Source organism: Phalacrocorax aristotelis, chromosome 2 (assembly GCF_949628215.1).
Source record: "Phalacrocorax aristotelis chromosome 2, bGulAri2.1, whole genome shotgun sequence".
In the NCBI taxonomy this organism is placed as follows: Eukaryota; Metazoa; Chordata; class Aves; order Suliformes; family Phalacrocoracidae; genus Phalacrocorax; species Phalacrocorax aristotelis.
The window spans coordinates 35,164,160-35,178,646 of NC_134277.1; the positions used below are offsets into that span (position 1 = coordinate 35,164,160).

Below are 14,487 nucleotides of genomic sequence, written 5' to 3' on the forward strand. Positions count from 1 at the left end.
AATAAAGTAATGGAAAGAAGATGGCCTTTCAGTTTAATGAAAGATACTACCAACTGGGAAAACTTATTTTCTGTCTTGAAATACTGAAGCAACTCCAGGTTGTCCCAAAGCACTTGAGTAAAGCCTTATGTTTCTGAAAAGTCATTAAAGTACCTCCATGAAACTTTTTGGGCATTGTTTTGTCTCTGTGTTGCCAGTAAGATTCTTGCACAAAATGAAAGAGACTAAGTTTTTTAAGGTGTTTAAAACCCTCAAACTTATATTTTCCTGCCTTAAATCTCATGCTTTTAAGTGGCATTTTTCACAGAAGTTGAGCATAATTGTGATGCTGTTCAGTAATTTTTGAACACACTGAGCCATTTGACATAGGAATCTTTTGGAGGAGGGGACAGCAAGTTCTTACAAATCTTGTCAAAGTTGGCAACAGGCAAAAGATCAAAAGATAAGACTTGCTGTGCTGTCCCTGTAGGAGGTAGGAAAGACAGATGTCTAGTTGATGCTGCAGTTTGCACTGGAAGCTTTCTGCTTTCTGCTTGCTGTAACACTGTGCTGAATTTCCTGTAGTAGTCGGGTGGATCCAATTCCTCTCTCTACACCAAACTGTTCTTCTCTACAGAACGTGTGGGTCCCTTGCATCAGTCCTTGTACAGTTTCTGTTCTGGGGAATTCTGCCTCTGTCATGTATTTTTTATTCATAAATCCTTGTAAACCACTGCTTCAGGGTAGAAGAGAGGGCAAAACTGTCTGCATACCATTTAAGTAGCACTGAATTTCATCATCTGCTGTGTAAATACTGAAACTCAGTGTTGACTTCACATATATTTAATTTTAAAACATGATTTTTCATTCTTTAGCATGAAACCTCCTTCCTAATAGATTTTGTTTGGAAAAACATGATCTCCAAGTATAAACTATTGCCACAGACCCTTTTTTAAAGTTCTAAAATCTTGGCTGTATCTTAATCAAAGTATTATCTTTTTACTATACACATATATAAATATATTATTACAAATATATTGTATTATAAATTTAAAAATAAGATAATATTTATATATATTCATTATAAATTATCTGTGTGCCACTGTGGCAAAAGAATGTTAAAGACGTTTGCAGGCTCTCTGTAGTTGGTGTATGCAGGGGAAGGAAAGATGAGAAACCTCTTTTTTCCCCCATTGCTTTGCATCAGTAAGTTGTTGAATGGGTGAGTTGCTCCATCAGCTCTGATGGTTGTAGAGCTTTGGAATTCTGCAGACTGTCATTAACTTTACTTAGCTGTCCTTTAGTAATACACATTGAATTATGGATGTCAGCTGCAGCCTTCTCTTTCATTTTTAGAATATGCAGCTGAGCAAATTTTCTTTTTTGCAACATTAGCTGCTCTGGCTCCAGGTACTTTTTGCAAAGTGTTCCTCAGATTTTGCAGTAAGGTGCATGCTACTGAGATAACTCTCTGCCATTAATGCTGTCATCTTTTTGAATGCTGGTTGCACAACAACAACAGCAAATCTATACAAATTGTTCTGGGGAACTAAGTACCAGAAACTAGAAGTGTCCTTTTCTTAGTCTTAAATTTCTCTTCCTTCCAAGATCCATTTTTCTAAAGCTTGACTCCCATGACTTCTGTGGATCATTAAAGTTAAGTCCTTTTCTTCCCTTTCTGCCCTATTTGCCTCAAAGAGTAGTTTTTTCATGCTTGCTACTTCAGGTGAACAAGAATAGGAATGTAGGTGCAGCACGTAGTAAAAGGAAACTTGTGACTTATGATGGATGGCCGAGCCTGGGAACCATAATCTTCAGTGGTCAGTCACCCTATAGGAAAGTACTTCCTAGGTACTATGCATTAGCTTTCTTTAATCAACCAGGTGGTGTTATGGGAATTATTTCGCAAATTAGCTTTGAAGCCTAAAATTGATTGATTGAGATATATATTATTTGACTTCATAGTAATTACTTAAAATTGTTGAGTTCTCGTGCATCAATGTGTTACAGACTCATGTATGTGGAGAAATGTATACGAGTTATAACGGCTAAGATGCAGTTTTACTGCAAAATTGGAAAGCGGAGTAAGTGATGCTGAAGAACAAAGGGTGTGCAATCCTTTATCTTGATAATCCTGCATCTTGTGATAATAAGTAATGCATTTATGTAGCTGCTTAAATGGGAAAGATTAGTGATGAAAATCATGCAGGTTCTTCTCTTTGAGAAGCTTTAAAATTTCTAGAATGTTATTCTTAATTACATTCAATCATAATCATATTTGCAATATTGCAATGAGTCTTACTGCACTTGGTTTGCAAAATAAATACCATATCAGGTTGGCTTGTTGCTTGCATGTTGTCCTGTGGTCAAATAAATGGCTACTATCCAAAAGAGAGAACTTAGACTTGAGAGAAAATGAAATGCAATGGAGTAGTTGGTATCAGTGTTATTTTGTACACTAACATTTTGTTGTAACTTAACATTGTGGCTTGACAGCACGTACAATAAAATTCAGTCATATACAAGCTCAGTGATGATTTTGTTAATCAAGAATGTTTCACAATTTCAGGAAATAACTATGAAAAAAAACATGGGAACTTCAGAAAAACTTTTTGTCTTCTAAAAGCAGGTGTGTGTGGTGACCACTGTGACAACTCATAGAATAACATAGATGAACTGAAGCATGACTTTGTTCCCTCATGTAATGATTTGTCTAGACCTCTTTCTGAATTCTGTGTTGAAATGTGAGAGCTCATGTTATTTAAAGGTTTGATTATGAATGGTGAAGTATAGTGATATCAGGTCTTGTGGTTTGGACTATGCCAGAAAGAACAATGTCAAGTGATTGCATGATTGCAGCAGAATTTCTGGGAGGATTTAATTGGTATTTTAATGCCACTGGTAAGAAGTCATATGGATTATTTTTAATAGGTCTTTTTTCTCTATCTAGAAAGTGTCAGGAGACCATTCTGTTCCTGTATGGATAACACTATCTCAGCCACCTGTTTTCAGAATAAGCAGGGTTTATTTCAAACAAAAAACTAATTTGTATCTAGATCCTCTCTTGAAAAATCCTTGTTTTTATAACTTTTAGAAGTTGCCCTGACTTAATTTTGTAGGCTGGTGACAAGCTCATATCAACAGTTAAGCTTTCTCAGTATCTTCTCTTCAGTAAACCTGATCAAAGAAATAATGAAATTCCTTTATCTTCCCTTAATAAGTATAAGTGATGTAAAGGTTAAAGCCCTTAGTGATCTATAGTGGAGTCTAGTATATAGTTTAAGTAAATCAAAATCCCATACAGCTCAAGGCTATAGGATATTCACTTCGAGATTTAGACCAGGGCATGTTTGTCAGTTGTTTTGTGAAAATTTTCTGATTTTTCTTCAAGAGAAAAGATTTTTTCAGCTGGTCTAAAATACATGTATTTTACTCTCACAGAACAAGAATGAAGAATTTCAGCAACTTCAAAATGAGAATAGAGGCTTTTCTTTCTATCCTGTATGCTACTAGTGTGCTAGCTTCTTGGGCTGCTCTTTTAGGAATTTTAAACAAAAATTAAGTCCAGGAATTACATTATTGAACTTTCCAATGTTTTCTGATGGCTATGTAAATTTCTGGCAAAGAATTTTTATCAGATATGTGTACTTCCTCTAGTTACTCTTTTACCTCAAAAAGGAGAGATTTGCTTATTGAAAATTGTGGCCTGGATCTTTAAATAAGGCTATTTGTGTGATATTTTGAGTGTTCCAGAACCTTTTGTTCTGAATTTAGTAAGTGGAATACAAGGGAAGGGACTTCAAGATAAGAATTGTGTACGATTACTTTAAAGAAGAAAATCAACATTCACATTAGAAAAACGTAATAACTTTGTTAATGCCATCTAAAGAGCGGTCATTTAGTTACTGTTTAACTGAAACCATATTGTAATTGTCTGCCTGAGCAACCTTACTTTTGGCATTTTCTCTTTTGTACTTTTATTATTGCCTTTACAGTTACTGTGAAGAATTTCTATTCAGATGTATCACTATATTATGTTTAATAAATTAAGGTTGTAGCTCAGTAGTGTGTATCTTATACTCCAGGATAGGTATGGTCCTTATTGGGGGAGGGAAAGTTCAGAGAAGATAAAGTATGTGTCAGTGACGGTACCCGATATTCTAAAGTATTAGAAGACCCTTGTTTGTTTGGTCATCTCATGCCTTAGAGACTGAAAGTTGGTTCATATCGAATCAGCACAACATATCCAATTTTTAGAAATGCTGAACAGGCTTCCCCATATATCTGGATTGGTCGGATCCAGTGAGAGTTATGGGCCGGACATGCATCACTGTAGCACTAGTCATGGAGTGAAAAATGGAGTTGTCCTCCTCAGGGTTCAAGTGCCTCAATTCACATCTTAATTGGAAAGCCTCGGTCTGGCAGCCTGGGGGAAAGTTGCATTGAAACTGTAATAGCAATTCCAGAAAATCAGAGAGAAAGGGAGAACTGAGAGAAAATGATGCTCTTCAGCTGTGTTCTGACCACAAACTGGTTAGGTCCCAGGACTTTTTTGCTCAGATAGGACTTTGAGACATGGATGGAGTCATCCTTCTAACAAGCTGTAACGACAAAGGATAATCATATTAATATACTTGAAAATGTGACTGATAGTGAAAATAGCATAAGAGGCTGCAGTAGGTGTAGCCATAATATCTGCTACATCTTTTACGTTTGCAGTAACCATTTGTAGACTCATAATTTATAGTGCTGCTCTGTGAATTAAAGGAGTTCGCATCTTGGTTTTGTTTAACAGACAGGAGAGCGGTTTGCTCTGTGAAAGACTACAAGCTGAGCGAGTTCTTCCTGTTAGCTTATTTATGTTTGGCTAACCAAAAACTGCAGCTGGCTTTCAACACAAGCAATCACATTATCATGTTAAGATGAGCATTACATATAATAAAAATTATCAGCTGCCTTTAACGCTGGCTATTCCTAGCAGTTGGTCAGCACTTCAGCAGTTTAACAGCCTGAGAAGGGATTGCCCCTGGACTAGCACTTTCTTTGGAAGCGCTTGAGTCCTCTTCTGCCACTGTTAGACCCGAGTAGATATTACTGTTTGTATTACACTGCAGTGTTCTCCTTAACCTCATCATATTCTCCCTCAAGGATTTTCGTGCTTTTCTTTCCAATTAGAGTATGGGAAATAAATTTATTTCCAGTACATAGTTATTCTGATAAGCAAGACTATTCTATCCTAGACATACAGAGGCTCTACACTCAGGATTAAGCCTGTAATTCTTTTTCTGTGGTTCCTCTGCTGCAAATACCAGACTTCTTTTAGAAATTCTTTTTGTTTGTTTTAATATCTATTTGTCCAACAGCAAGTGGGATTCAAACGTCGTATCTTCTGGGCTTGTCCTTGTTCTTTTCAGAGAATCAGAAGTACTTGGCATCTGTCAATATTTGTGGCCTGCTTAAGAAAACAAGTAATTAATGTCCTTAAGAAAACAAGTAATTCATGTTTATTCATATCTAGGCAGATCAGGTGCGAGTTCCAGACGGAAACCAAGAGAGATAACTGAGAAAATTTGGTCAGTGTTTCTGGTGAAAATAACCTGGTACTGACCTAGGCACAAGACAGGTTTATTCTACTTCCTGTAGCCAGCAGTGGACTGTTAGAGGACAGTCAAGTCACTTTGGGGAGGTTCTTTGTATATCATGTTCTTTAATCCTAACGTATTGGTGTGTATATGGTGGTGTGTGTTAGGTTTCATTTATGGCAGTTATGGTGTTATACAAGATAGCATATACTGCTCCTCAGCAGTCATGTCAATGAAGTAGTCATTATCCCGTGCTGTGTTGTATATGAACTCACTTGGTAGCTAGGCAGTTTAGACTTCAGAGTGAGTGCTCTTCTCAGTCTTAGCCCCATTGATGGTGTCTGTTATGAATGCTTGAGAAGTAAGCTGGAGTACCCATTTGAATCTCTCTGAATCATGTTACCTCTAAGGGATTTCTGAGTTTTAAATTAATGCTTCAATACAGAGGACTTTCGAGTCTTAAAATCTTGTAGTCTATTCTAAGGAATACTGGTTGGTTATTGCACTTCCTCAATAAGTAGGTAGTATTTCCTTGTATTTCCCATTTGTATGAAGACACTGAATTTTTGAAAATGGCAGTATCTAATGATATTTTGTCCCATTCCTGTTACTGGCAGGACTGGAATTCAGTGTTGTGAGATTGTGGCTGGAAGTCCTATCTTTGTGTCAGATTTAGTTTGTCACATTACTTTCTTAGACTGTATAGTACTAACTTTTTAAGCAAACAATATTACCCTGCTGCTCAAGAAACTACACTTCTTACTTATATTGGAATAGTTTTTATTTTGCTTTAATATCAAGACAGTAATCCTGATTTTCTGTCATCGGGGAAGCCAATGAGGTCAAAGAACTTATGCAGTGAAACTGAATTCTTAATTCATCAAGTCAATCATAGAATTCCATTTGATTCAGTCAAGCTGCTTTTCTAAGTCTTCCTGAAAACAAACTCCTTTCTCCAAAACAAAATAATAGAATATCTCAAGTTGGAAGGGACCCATAAGGATCATCGAGTCCAACTCCTTGCTCCTTGCAGGACTACCTAAAACTAAATCATAGGTCTAAGAGCATTGTCCAAATGCTCCTTGAACTCTGATAGGCTTAGTGCCATGACCACTTCCCTGAAGAGCCTGTTCCAGTGACCAACCAGCCTCTCAGTGAAAAACCTTCTCCTAATGTCCAATCTGAACTCCCCCTGACGCAGCTTCATTCCATTTCCATGTGTCCTCTTGCTGGCTACCAGAGAGAGGAGATCAGCACCTCCCCCTCCTCTGCCCTCCTTGAGGAAGCTGTAGACTGCAATGAGGGCACCCCTCAGCCTTCTCTTCTCCAAGCTGAACAAGCCAAGTGACCTCAGCTGCTCCTTGTAAGTCTCGCCTTTGAGACCTTTCACCATCTTGGTTGCCCTCCTCTGGACACACATAGGTTGATGTCTGTCTTATATTGATGTGCCCAGAACTGCACACAGTACTCGAGGTGGGGCTGCAGCAGTGCAGTATAGAGTGGGACAATCACGTCCCTCAAGCTATGCTGTGCTTGATGCACCCCAGGACACGGCTGGCCCTTTTGGCTGCCAAGGCACACTATTGACTGTTATTCAACTTGCCATCAACCCAAACCCAGATCTCTTTCTGCAGGGCTGCTCTCCAGCCTTTCATCCCCCAGTTTGTATGTATGACCAGGATTACCCCGTCCCAGGTGGAGAATCCTGGGGAAAAAAAAAGAAAAGAAAAAAACCCAAAACCCCAACTAAAAAAAAAACAAACCACCAAAACTCTGGTGTGCTAGCTTACTCAAGTTTAGTCCTACAACATTTCTTTTTCATTGTGAAAGTTCCTTTGTGGCTCAGTGTTGACTCAGTACAGATTGTAGGAGAAATCACTGTGCCATAAAGCAACTTTTAAAATTAGCTAATTGTAGTTTTCTGAATGTAGATACGTTTTCAAGGGTTATTAGAGAGACATGACTGGCAACAGATATAACAACCTTTCGGTATAAGATTTTGTTTAATGTTTTCTCATTTATCTTAGCTTTTGAGAAGAAGAAAATACTTGTTAAACTAGTTCACATTTCTTAGTATCAGTCAGTAATTTGCAGTCTTGTACTGTTCTAATAACAAATTACATTAAACAGGGCTATCTAAGGTAGCAGGTAAGTCCTCTGGTAGTGCTTCAGGAAAATGGCCGGATTTAATATTCGTTTTGTGGCTTCCCTTAACTTTAGGTGGATTTTTGTTTTATAAAACATATAAAGTTCATTTGTGCATTTCACTTATTGAAATTACTAATAAAAGGTACAAACACTTTCTTGTGTTACAGGTCAACAGCAAGGACAGGATGGAGTAAAAGTGCAGCAAGCCACAATAGCTCCTGTTACTGTAGCAGTAGGTGGCATTGCTAATGCAGCAATTGGTGCTGTTAGTCCTGATCAGATAACACAAGTGCAGCTGCAACAAGCTCAACAAGCTTCTGACCAGGAAGTGCAACCTGGCAAGAGGTTGAGAAGAGTTGCCTGCTCATGTCCTAATTGCAGAGAGGGAGAAGGAAGGTAAATGTAAAATTTATCAGTAGGTATTTAGACTTCTTATCACAGTTTGCCTCATTTGGGCATGAGATTTTCTTATATTGCCTACATTTTTTAATGATTTCTCTTAGAAACTATGTTTATATATTTCTTTTTAGACAGGGAATTATAATTGTCTCTATTATCATGAAATATTTTTCCTACTAGTTAATAATATTTTAGAATATAATTACTTAGCTTATTATATTTGATCTTTTTAGAGGCACCAATGAGCCAGGAAAAAAGAAACAGCATATCTGCCATATTGAAGGATGTGGAAAAGTTTATGGCAAGACATCTCATCTTCGAGCACATCTGCGCTGGCATACTGGTGAAAGACCATTTGTATGCAACTGGATTTTTTGTGGCAAGCGATTTACACGGAGCGATGAGTTACAAAGACATAGAAGAACCCACACAGGTTGGTCAGCCCTCTCTGTATGCACAGTACAGCAAGTCTGAATCATTGTGGTCATGGTTAAACAGTGATATCAAAGATCTCACCTGTTAGGATCTCTGAAAACCACTTTTAAATGTAAATAAAGTAACCTTAAAACAGAGGAAGTGGTAGATTTCAGTTTTCATCAATGCAAGCTGACTCTGAAATCAAATAAATAAAATGAGATCTGTTCAAACTGTTCTTTGGTACCTATGCTAGAAAAAGACGACCGTTTCATCACGGATAGCTGGCATACATTAGCTAATGCCTGATCTAAATTTGGCAGATTTTACTGAGCATGTACGATTGGCCATGGACCAGGGTTGTCATTTCCTCACTTGGACTAGCTCAATCCTCAAGAAGTTTATTAACCTAGCCTATACATGCGATTTGATCTTCTTGGGAAGTTTCTTGAAGCTTCAAGGGAACACTGATAAAGCAAGTTCTCTTTACAGTTCAGATTGGAAAGGTGGACCTTTCAGAAACTGAAAATTTTATCAGCCTTCATATTTCTAGCCCCAAGAAGGTTCCCCTCCCCCCAGCTTACAGCATCATAAGATAGCAAAGTCTAACCACTAATTACATTTGAACAGTGACAGGACTTTTTATTATGGTGAATTTATCTCCCTTGACACAGATTTCATACATCCTCATGGAGCGTTGGGATTCGTGTTTCCAAATTCCCTTCTTATCCCTGTAATCTAAATAACAAAAGTATTCTTGAAAAATGCTATCAAGTAGTTCTTTCAGGGGTTTTACCTCTCCTACTCTGTCAGGTTTACAGAAGTTTATGAAAATTCTCTGGTGACCTGGAACTCAAACTTCTCACCAGCTAATCACAGCATAGTAAATATTTGTTGAGAACATTTTAGTAGTAAGAGCGGATTGCCAAAAACCTGTGACCTGGAAATCAGACAGGTAGAGAAGAAAACATTGTATCCTTTTAAAGACACTTCAAATGTTGACTAGAAAAGGGTCAGATTCAAACGATCAAGCAAAAAGTGTTCAATGCTTTCTTTCAGTAACATTTTGGTTTTGTTCTTCTTTTGAAAAAGGTGAAAAGAGATTTGAGTGCCCAGAATGTTCTAAAAGGTTTATGCGAAGTGACCATCTCTCAAAACATGTCAAAACTCATCAGAACAAGAAGGGTGGTGGAACAGCCCTTGCTATTGTTACCTCAGGAGAACTGGACTCTTCAGTTACTGAGGTTCTTGGTTCTCCAAGAATTGTCACTGTTGCTGCCATTTCTCAAGATTCAAACCCAGCAACCCCTAACGTTTCAACAAATATGGAAGAATTCTGAAAGGATCATTTATATGGACGCCAAGTGCTGCACTTAAGTTTACATACCTTTCAGGATATGGAAGTGGGCTGGTAAAGTGGATTACAGAGCAGGAAATCATGTTTTCAGTCATGACTTCTGTAAGTGTTCCAGGTTGGAGGGTCAGCATGGGAAGTGTACACCGGTGCAACAAGACAAAAATTTCAAAAATACAAACAGCGCAAATTGATGTACTGGATAAACAGATGGGGGAATATTATTTCCATACTGTACTTTTTTAGTTATATGTCTGTATATCATGCAATGATTTTAAATGAACTTCCCCCCCCCCACTTTAGCATTGTACGTTAATGTGTTTAAAAAATCAGATAATATCAGTACAAAACAGGGTGGACCTTGACTAGGATTAATATAATTTGATGAAGGTACTTTGTATTTTAAAATAAATTTGTAGCATTTTCATGAGAACATCCTTTTCCCATAAGGCACAACAAAACTGAACACAGATTGAACGACAGTGGAAATATTTTAGGTTTTTGCTCAGTCCACAGAGCACATCAGTTGATTTTGGCCGTCTTTTCTCAAGTTTTGGAATTACTCAAAATAGCAGCTGGATGATGCATGCTGCGAAGTGGTTCTGAGGTGAACCTCAGATTAATTTTGACCACTACATTATAGTAGTGTGTATAAATGACAATCAGTGAGTTCTAATTCCTCTCTTTGTTTGGAGAGCTAAGGTTATGTAGGATTAGTGTATACAATAGGAAGGATAAAACCATAGGAAGATACTAACATAAGACTACAAAAGTATTGGTATCTTTATGTAGGATGAAGAATGAATATGGCAACTTTTGTGTCAATTTTTGGTATTTCATTTCATTATATTTTAAAACATCCGTGGTCCATTTCTCACTCGTAGGTAACATGAATCATAAAAACTCAATCTTAAGTATTTAAATGTTTTAATTTTGTTAGAATTCATGGAAATTAATCAGACAATTGAGTGTTGTAGTTCATTCTCCAATATCTTCTCTCTGTAAATACTAGTTACTGTATTGTGGTTAATGTGCTGAGTTCTTTATGCTTTGACTTAATAGCCAAAGAAAAGAATTAATTATCACATTTTAACCAAAAAAAGGAATTGAAAGTAAACATTTTCACTCTTTTCCCCTAAATATTACTGTCTGTATTTTCTCTTCAAGGATAATACGTGGGCTGGTAATAAATATCTGTTACCTATCAAGGCTTACATTGGGCCTCCAACCACAAAACAAACTGGGGAAAGGGGAATATAGTTATCTTTTTACTGTGCGACTTTTGATTTCAAAGGTTTGGTTACATTTTCAGATGAGCCAGTTTAATAGGAATATAGAGCAAACAAAAAGCGACGACAACAAAAACAAACTGCATTTTGTATGTGAAAACTCCAGTACGTACAAGGAGGAAAGATGGCCAAATATTTCATACTCAGGATTTTTAATTACTTCCCACAGACATAAATGTAACCTTTTATGCATACAGTCATTTGGTAATAATTCTCATGACCAGTTTTTTTAAAAATGTATGCATCAAAATATTTTTGATGTAACTAAAGGAAGTACAGTGCAAGAGGATAAGCTTTTTGTTGGGTGTTTTTTTTTCCCTGCAAACTACAAAAGGAAGAATGTGTTTGGTAACTGTTGGTTTGAGAGACATAACAGATACCTTGTGCATTCCCTCATGAAACATATACTTCTCATCTGAATACTTTATCAATCTTGTGGTGTTTTCTGTATTTTTGAAGCAAGAGAAATACCAATCATGTTTACACTGTGTACACTTTAGGCCAGCCCTTTGTAGCAAAATACTAAGCTGAAGGTATTTTATACTTTCAGCTTACATAAAAAGCTTTGAGATTAAAGAAAAACGATTTTACACTGTGGTTATAAATTTCAAGTTTCTTAAAGCTTTTGTAGACTTGTAACAGAGTCTTTAAATTTTAGTTGGGTTTTGTACATTATTTTGTATATTTTATTTAAAGTACTCAACTGATGTATCTGGATTTAAAACATCAGAACCAATTAGATGTTACATTTAATACAGATGAGCATTAGGTAGTATTAACTGTTAATTTTATTATATAGGAAATAAAACGTCAAATATATATTTTATCATTATGCTTCACAATCAGTGCTATAAATTTCTTTATGCAAAGAAAAAACTTTCCTAATGTTAATACCATGTTTCCTAGAAGTTAACAATTTTTGTAAACTGAAGTTATGAGCATTCTGCACAACCATTTCATATATAATTTTTTCATGCATACTTACGTATGCAGATAGGAAACTGAAGTAATTTTTAATCTGCAATGAATCCCTATTATAGATGTATCAAAATCTAAATGTGGTTGGCTTCATGGCATCTCAAGTACATTAACTTGTGTTAGCAGGTGCATATTGTACCGCTGGAATTAGAAACATTTTGACAGTCTGTTCTGCATACCATTCTGAATCCACTTTTCTGTCTTAAAAGGATCGTAAATTTCAATGTCCTTTATCTGACTCAGTGGGATATAGCTGTTGTAAGTAATAAGGCACAGATGTGGAGTAGTATCTTGTTTAATGGCATTTCACTGTTCATTCCCTTTGCCACCGTTAAAAATTTTGCTTTATTGTACTTATCAGTGCAAAGTGTATTTACCATGGTAGAACTCCAGTGTTAGAATAGTTTCTTTCTTACGATATACTTTCTTTGGTTAGGTTTGTGTATGTGTTGCCGATTACATTAGAAATTGGTGTTAAGTCATTATTTATCACATTCTTTCACGAGAGCAGTAATAAAAGTGTGTAATCTAGGAGAAAAAGTTAATTTGTCAAAGTTAGGTAAGCATGATGTTTAGGTCCTATTTTTCAATTTTATAACTGTTTTATTGCAACAATATTTGTATTTAAGTCTTCATTTTAATGCCTTGTGGTGTTTTTTTATGCATGTCACTGAATTGTCATCCCGCAAGAATTGATGTGCAGCATAGGGTATTAAATCTACATAATGATTTTGAAACAGAAAAATAGTTGATGGTAAAAATGTAAATGTTTTGCAAAAATTCCTTATAAAAAAGTTTTGTAGTAATATTTCACTTGTAAATTTTTCTAAAAAAAAATGGAAAAGGAAAAAAATGAGAGTAACACTTCCCCACATCTAGAATTTAGAAATTAATTCTGCCAGCAAAGCCTGTAAGGCATTAATTTGACACTTTTACAATGCTGATTTGTATAATTTTTTTGGTGGGTTTGGAACTAAAATCATGTACAAGTTGTTGCCTGCAATAACATTTTGCAAGTAACCTATTAAAATTCCCTTGAGTTTAAAAGGTTTCTTCATTTAATTACTTACAATATAAAGCAGCTGTAAATTATGTTTGAGTGATAATCTGTTCATCAAGAAGAACACTAGAAAGCAAATGCTTCTCAATGGGGAAAGGTTGGCAGCAGCGTCTGGATTTGTGTAATTAAGACCGGTGCTTGCTGGTCAGCCTTTCCCAACTGGCAGACTCCCAGCAGGGAATGAAACCAGCAGATTCTAGCTCAGCGTGAATTCTGTGGGGTTTCTTCGGCTCTTGCGAATGGAAGTTACCATAATTCCTGAACACACCAAAGGAATAACCAAGGGAGAAACTTCTCTAAGGTAAGGAGCATGAACATACACACACACACATATAAATTATTATATATTTTTTTAAAAGATAATTCAGTTTGAGAGAGAGAAATAGAAGTGGCATGATTGTCTTGTAGACAGGGAATGAATAGAACAAATAAATGGAAACTTCAACTCATAGGAAATCTATGGAGCTTTTCTTAGTGAAATGTAAACGGGTTCCTGCACTGATGGTGTACTAAATTGCTAATTATAGTGGTACACTAAATTTTTTTTAATAGTAAAAGAATTTTGATGGTAAGCCTTACTGTACTTCCGCAGTGAATAAGTAGTAGTGTTTCACAAAGGAAGAAATAAATATCAAGACGACCACTTGTTTGTTCCAAAAGAAGATGGAGCTTAAAATCTGCGGCTTCTAGCCTTGTACTGCAAGACAGAATCATTGAGATAATTGAGACCTAAAATCAGTTATCTTTATGTTTGATGAAATACCTGTTTAATTTTAAGTCTCATTAACCTCTATTTGAATGTAATGATTCTAATGTCAGACAAACTTATTAACTGAAGTCAAACTATGCCATAATTCAAAGTAACTGCATCTTACCAACTAATAAGTCTTTATTGCCCAATTCTTTAGTGTTGTGGCGCTGGCATTTTTATTGCAAATTACAAGATATGTGGTGTTTGGAAGCAGTTTCTGAATTATTGATAAGAAAGCAGTCCTCCACTTACACAGCCACCATTGTGGTACAATACCAGAAAAGATAACAAAGCTTAACATAAGGATGTTAAGGGCGAATATGCATATTCCATTTTACCCTTTTAGTTCTTCAGATGTGATCATTCTACTCTCTGAAACAAGGTATAATACCAAATTGAGTAATTTTTTCTACCACTTTACCTTCAGTACCGTTGCTATTTATTACATTTAAATTTATTCCATTAGCTTAATTTTATGTCCAACTACGTAGCAAATACTAGGGTGCTTTCTATATGTAAAGTCAATGTTTAAT

The 14,487-nt window shown here is 36.1% G+C and overlaps 1 protein-coding gene across 2 annotated transcripts in view; it reads left to right on the forward strand.

The window, feature by feature from the left end:
* SP4 (Sp4 transcription factor) overlaps positions 1–13,190 on the forward strand; it is a 27,434-nt gene extending 14,244 nt beyond the window's left edge. For both annotated transcript variants that reach the window (XM_075083009.1, XM_075083010.1), the window contains 3 exons: positions 7,877–8,105; positions 8,342–8,541; positions 9,615–13,190. In XM_075083009.1, coding sequence (XP_074939110.1) covers positions 7,877–8,105; positions 8,342–8,541; positions 9,615–9,862 — 677 coding nt within the window. In that variant the 3' untranslated portion in view covers positions 9,863–13,190. The remainder of the gene's footprint in view (positions 1–7,876; positions 8,106–8,341; positions 8,542–9,614) is intronic.
* The last annotated feature ends 1,297 nt before the right edge of the window (positions 13,191–14,487 follow it).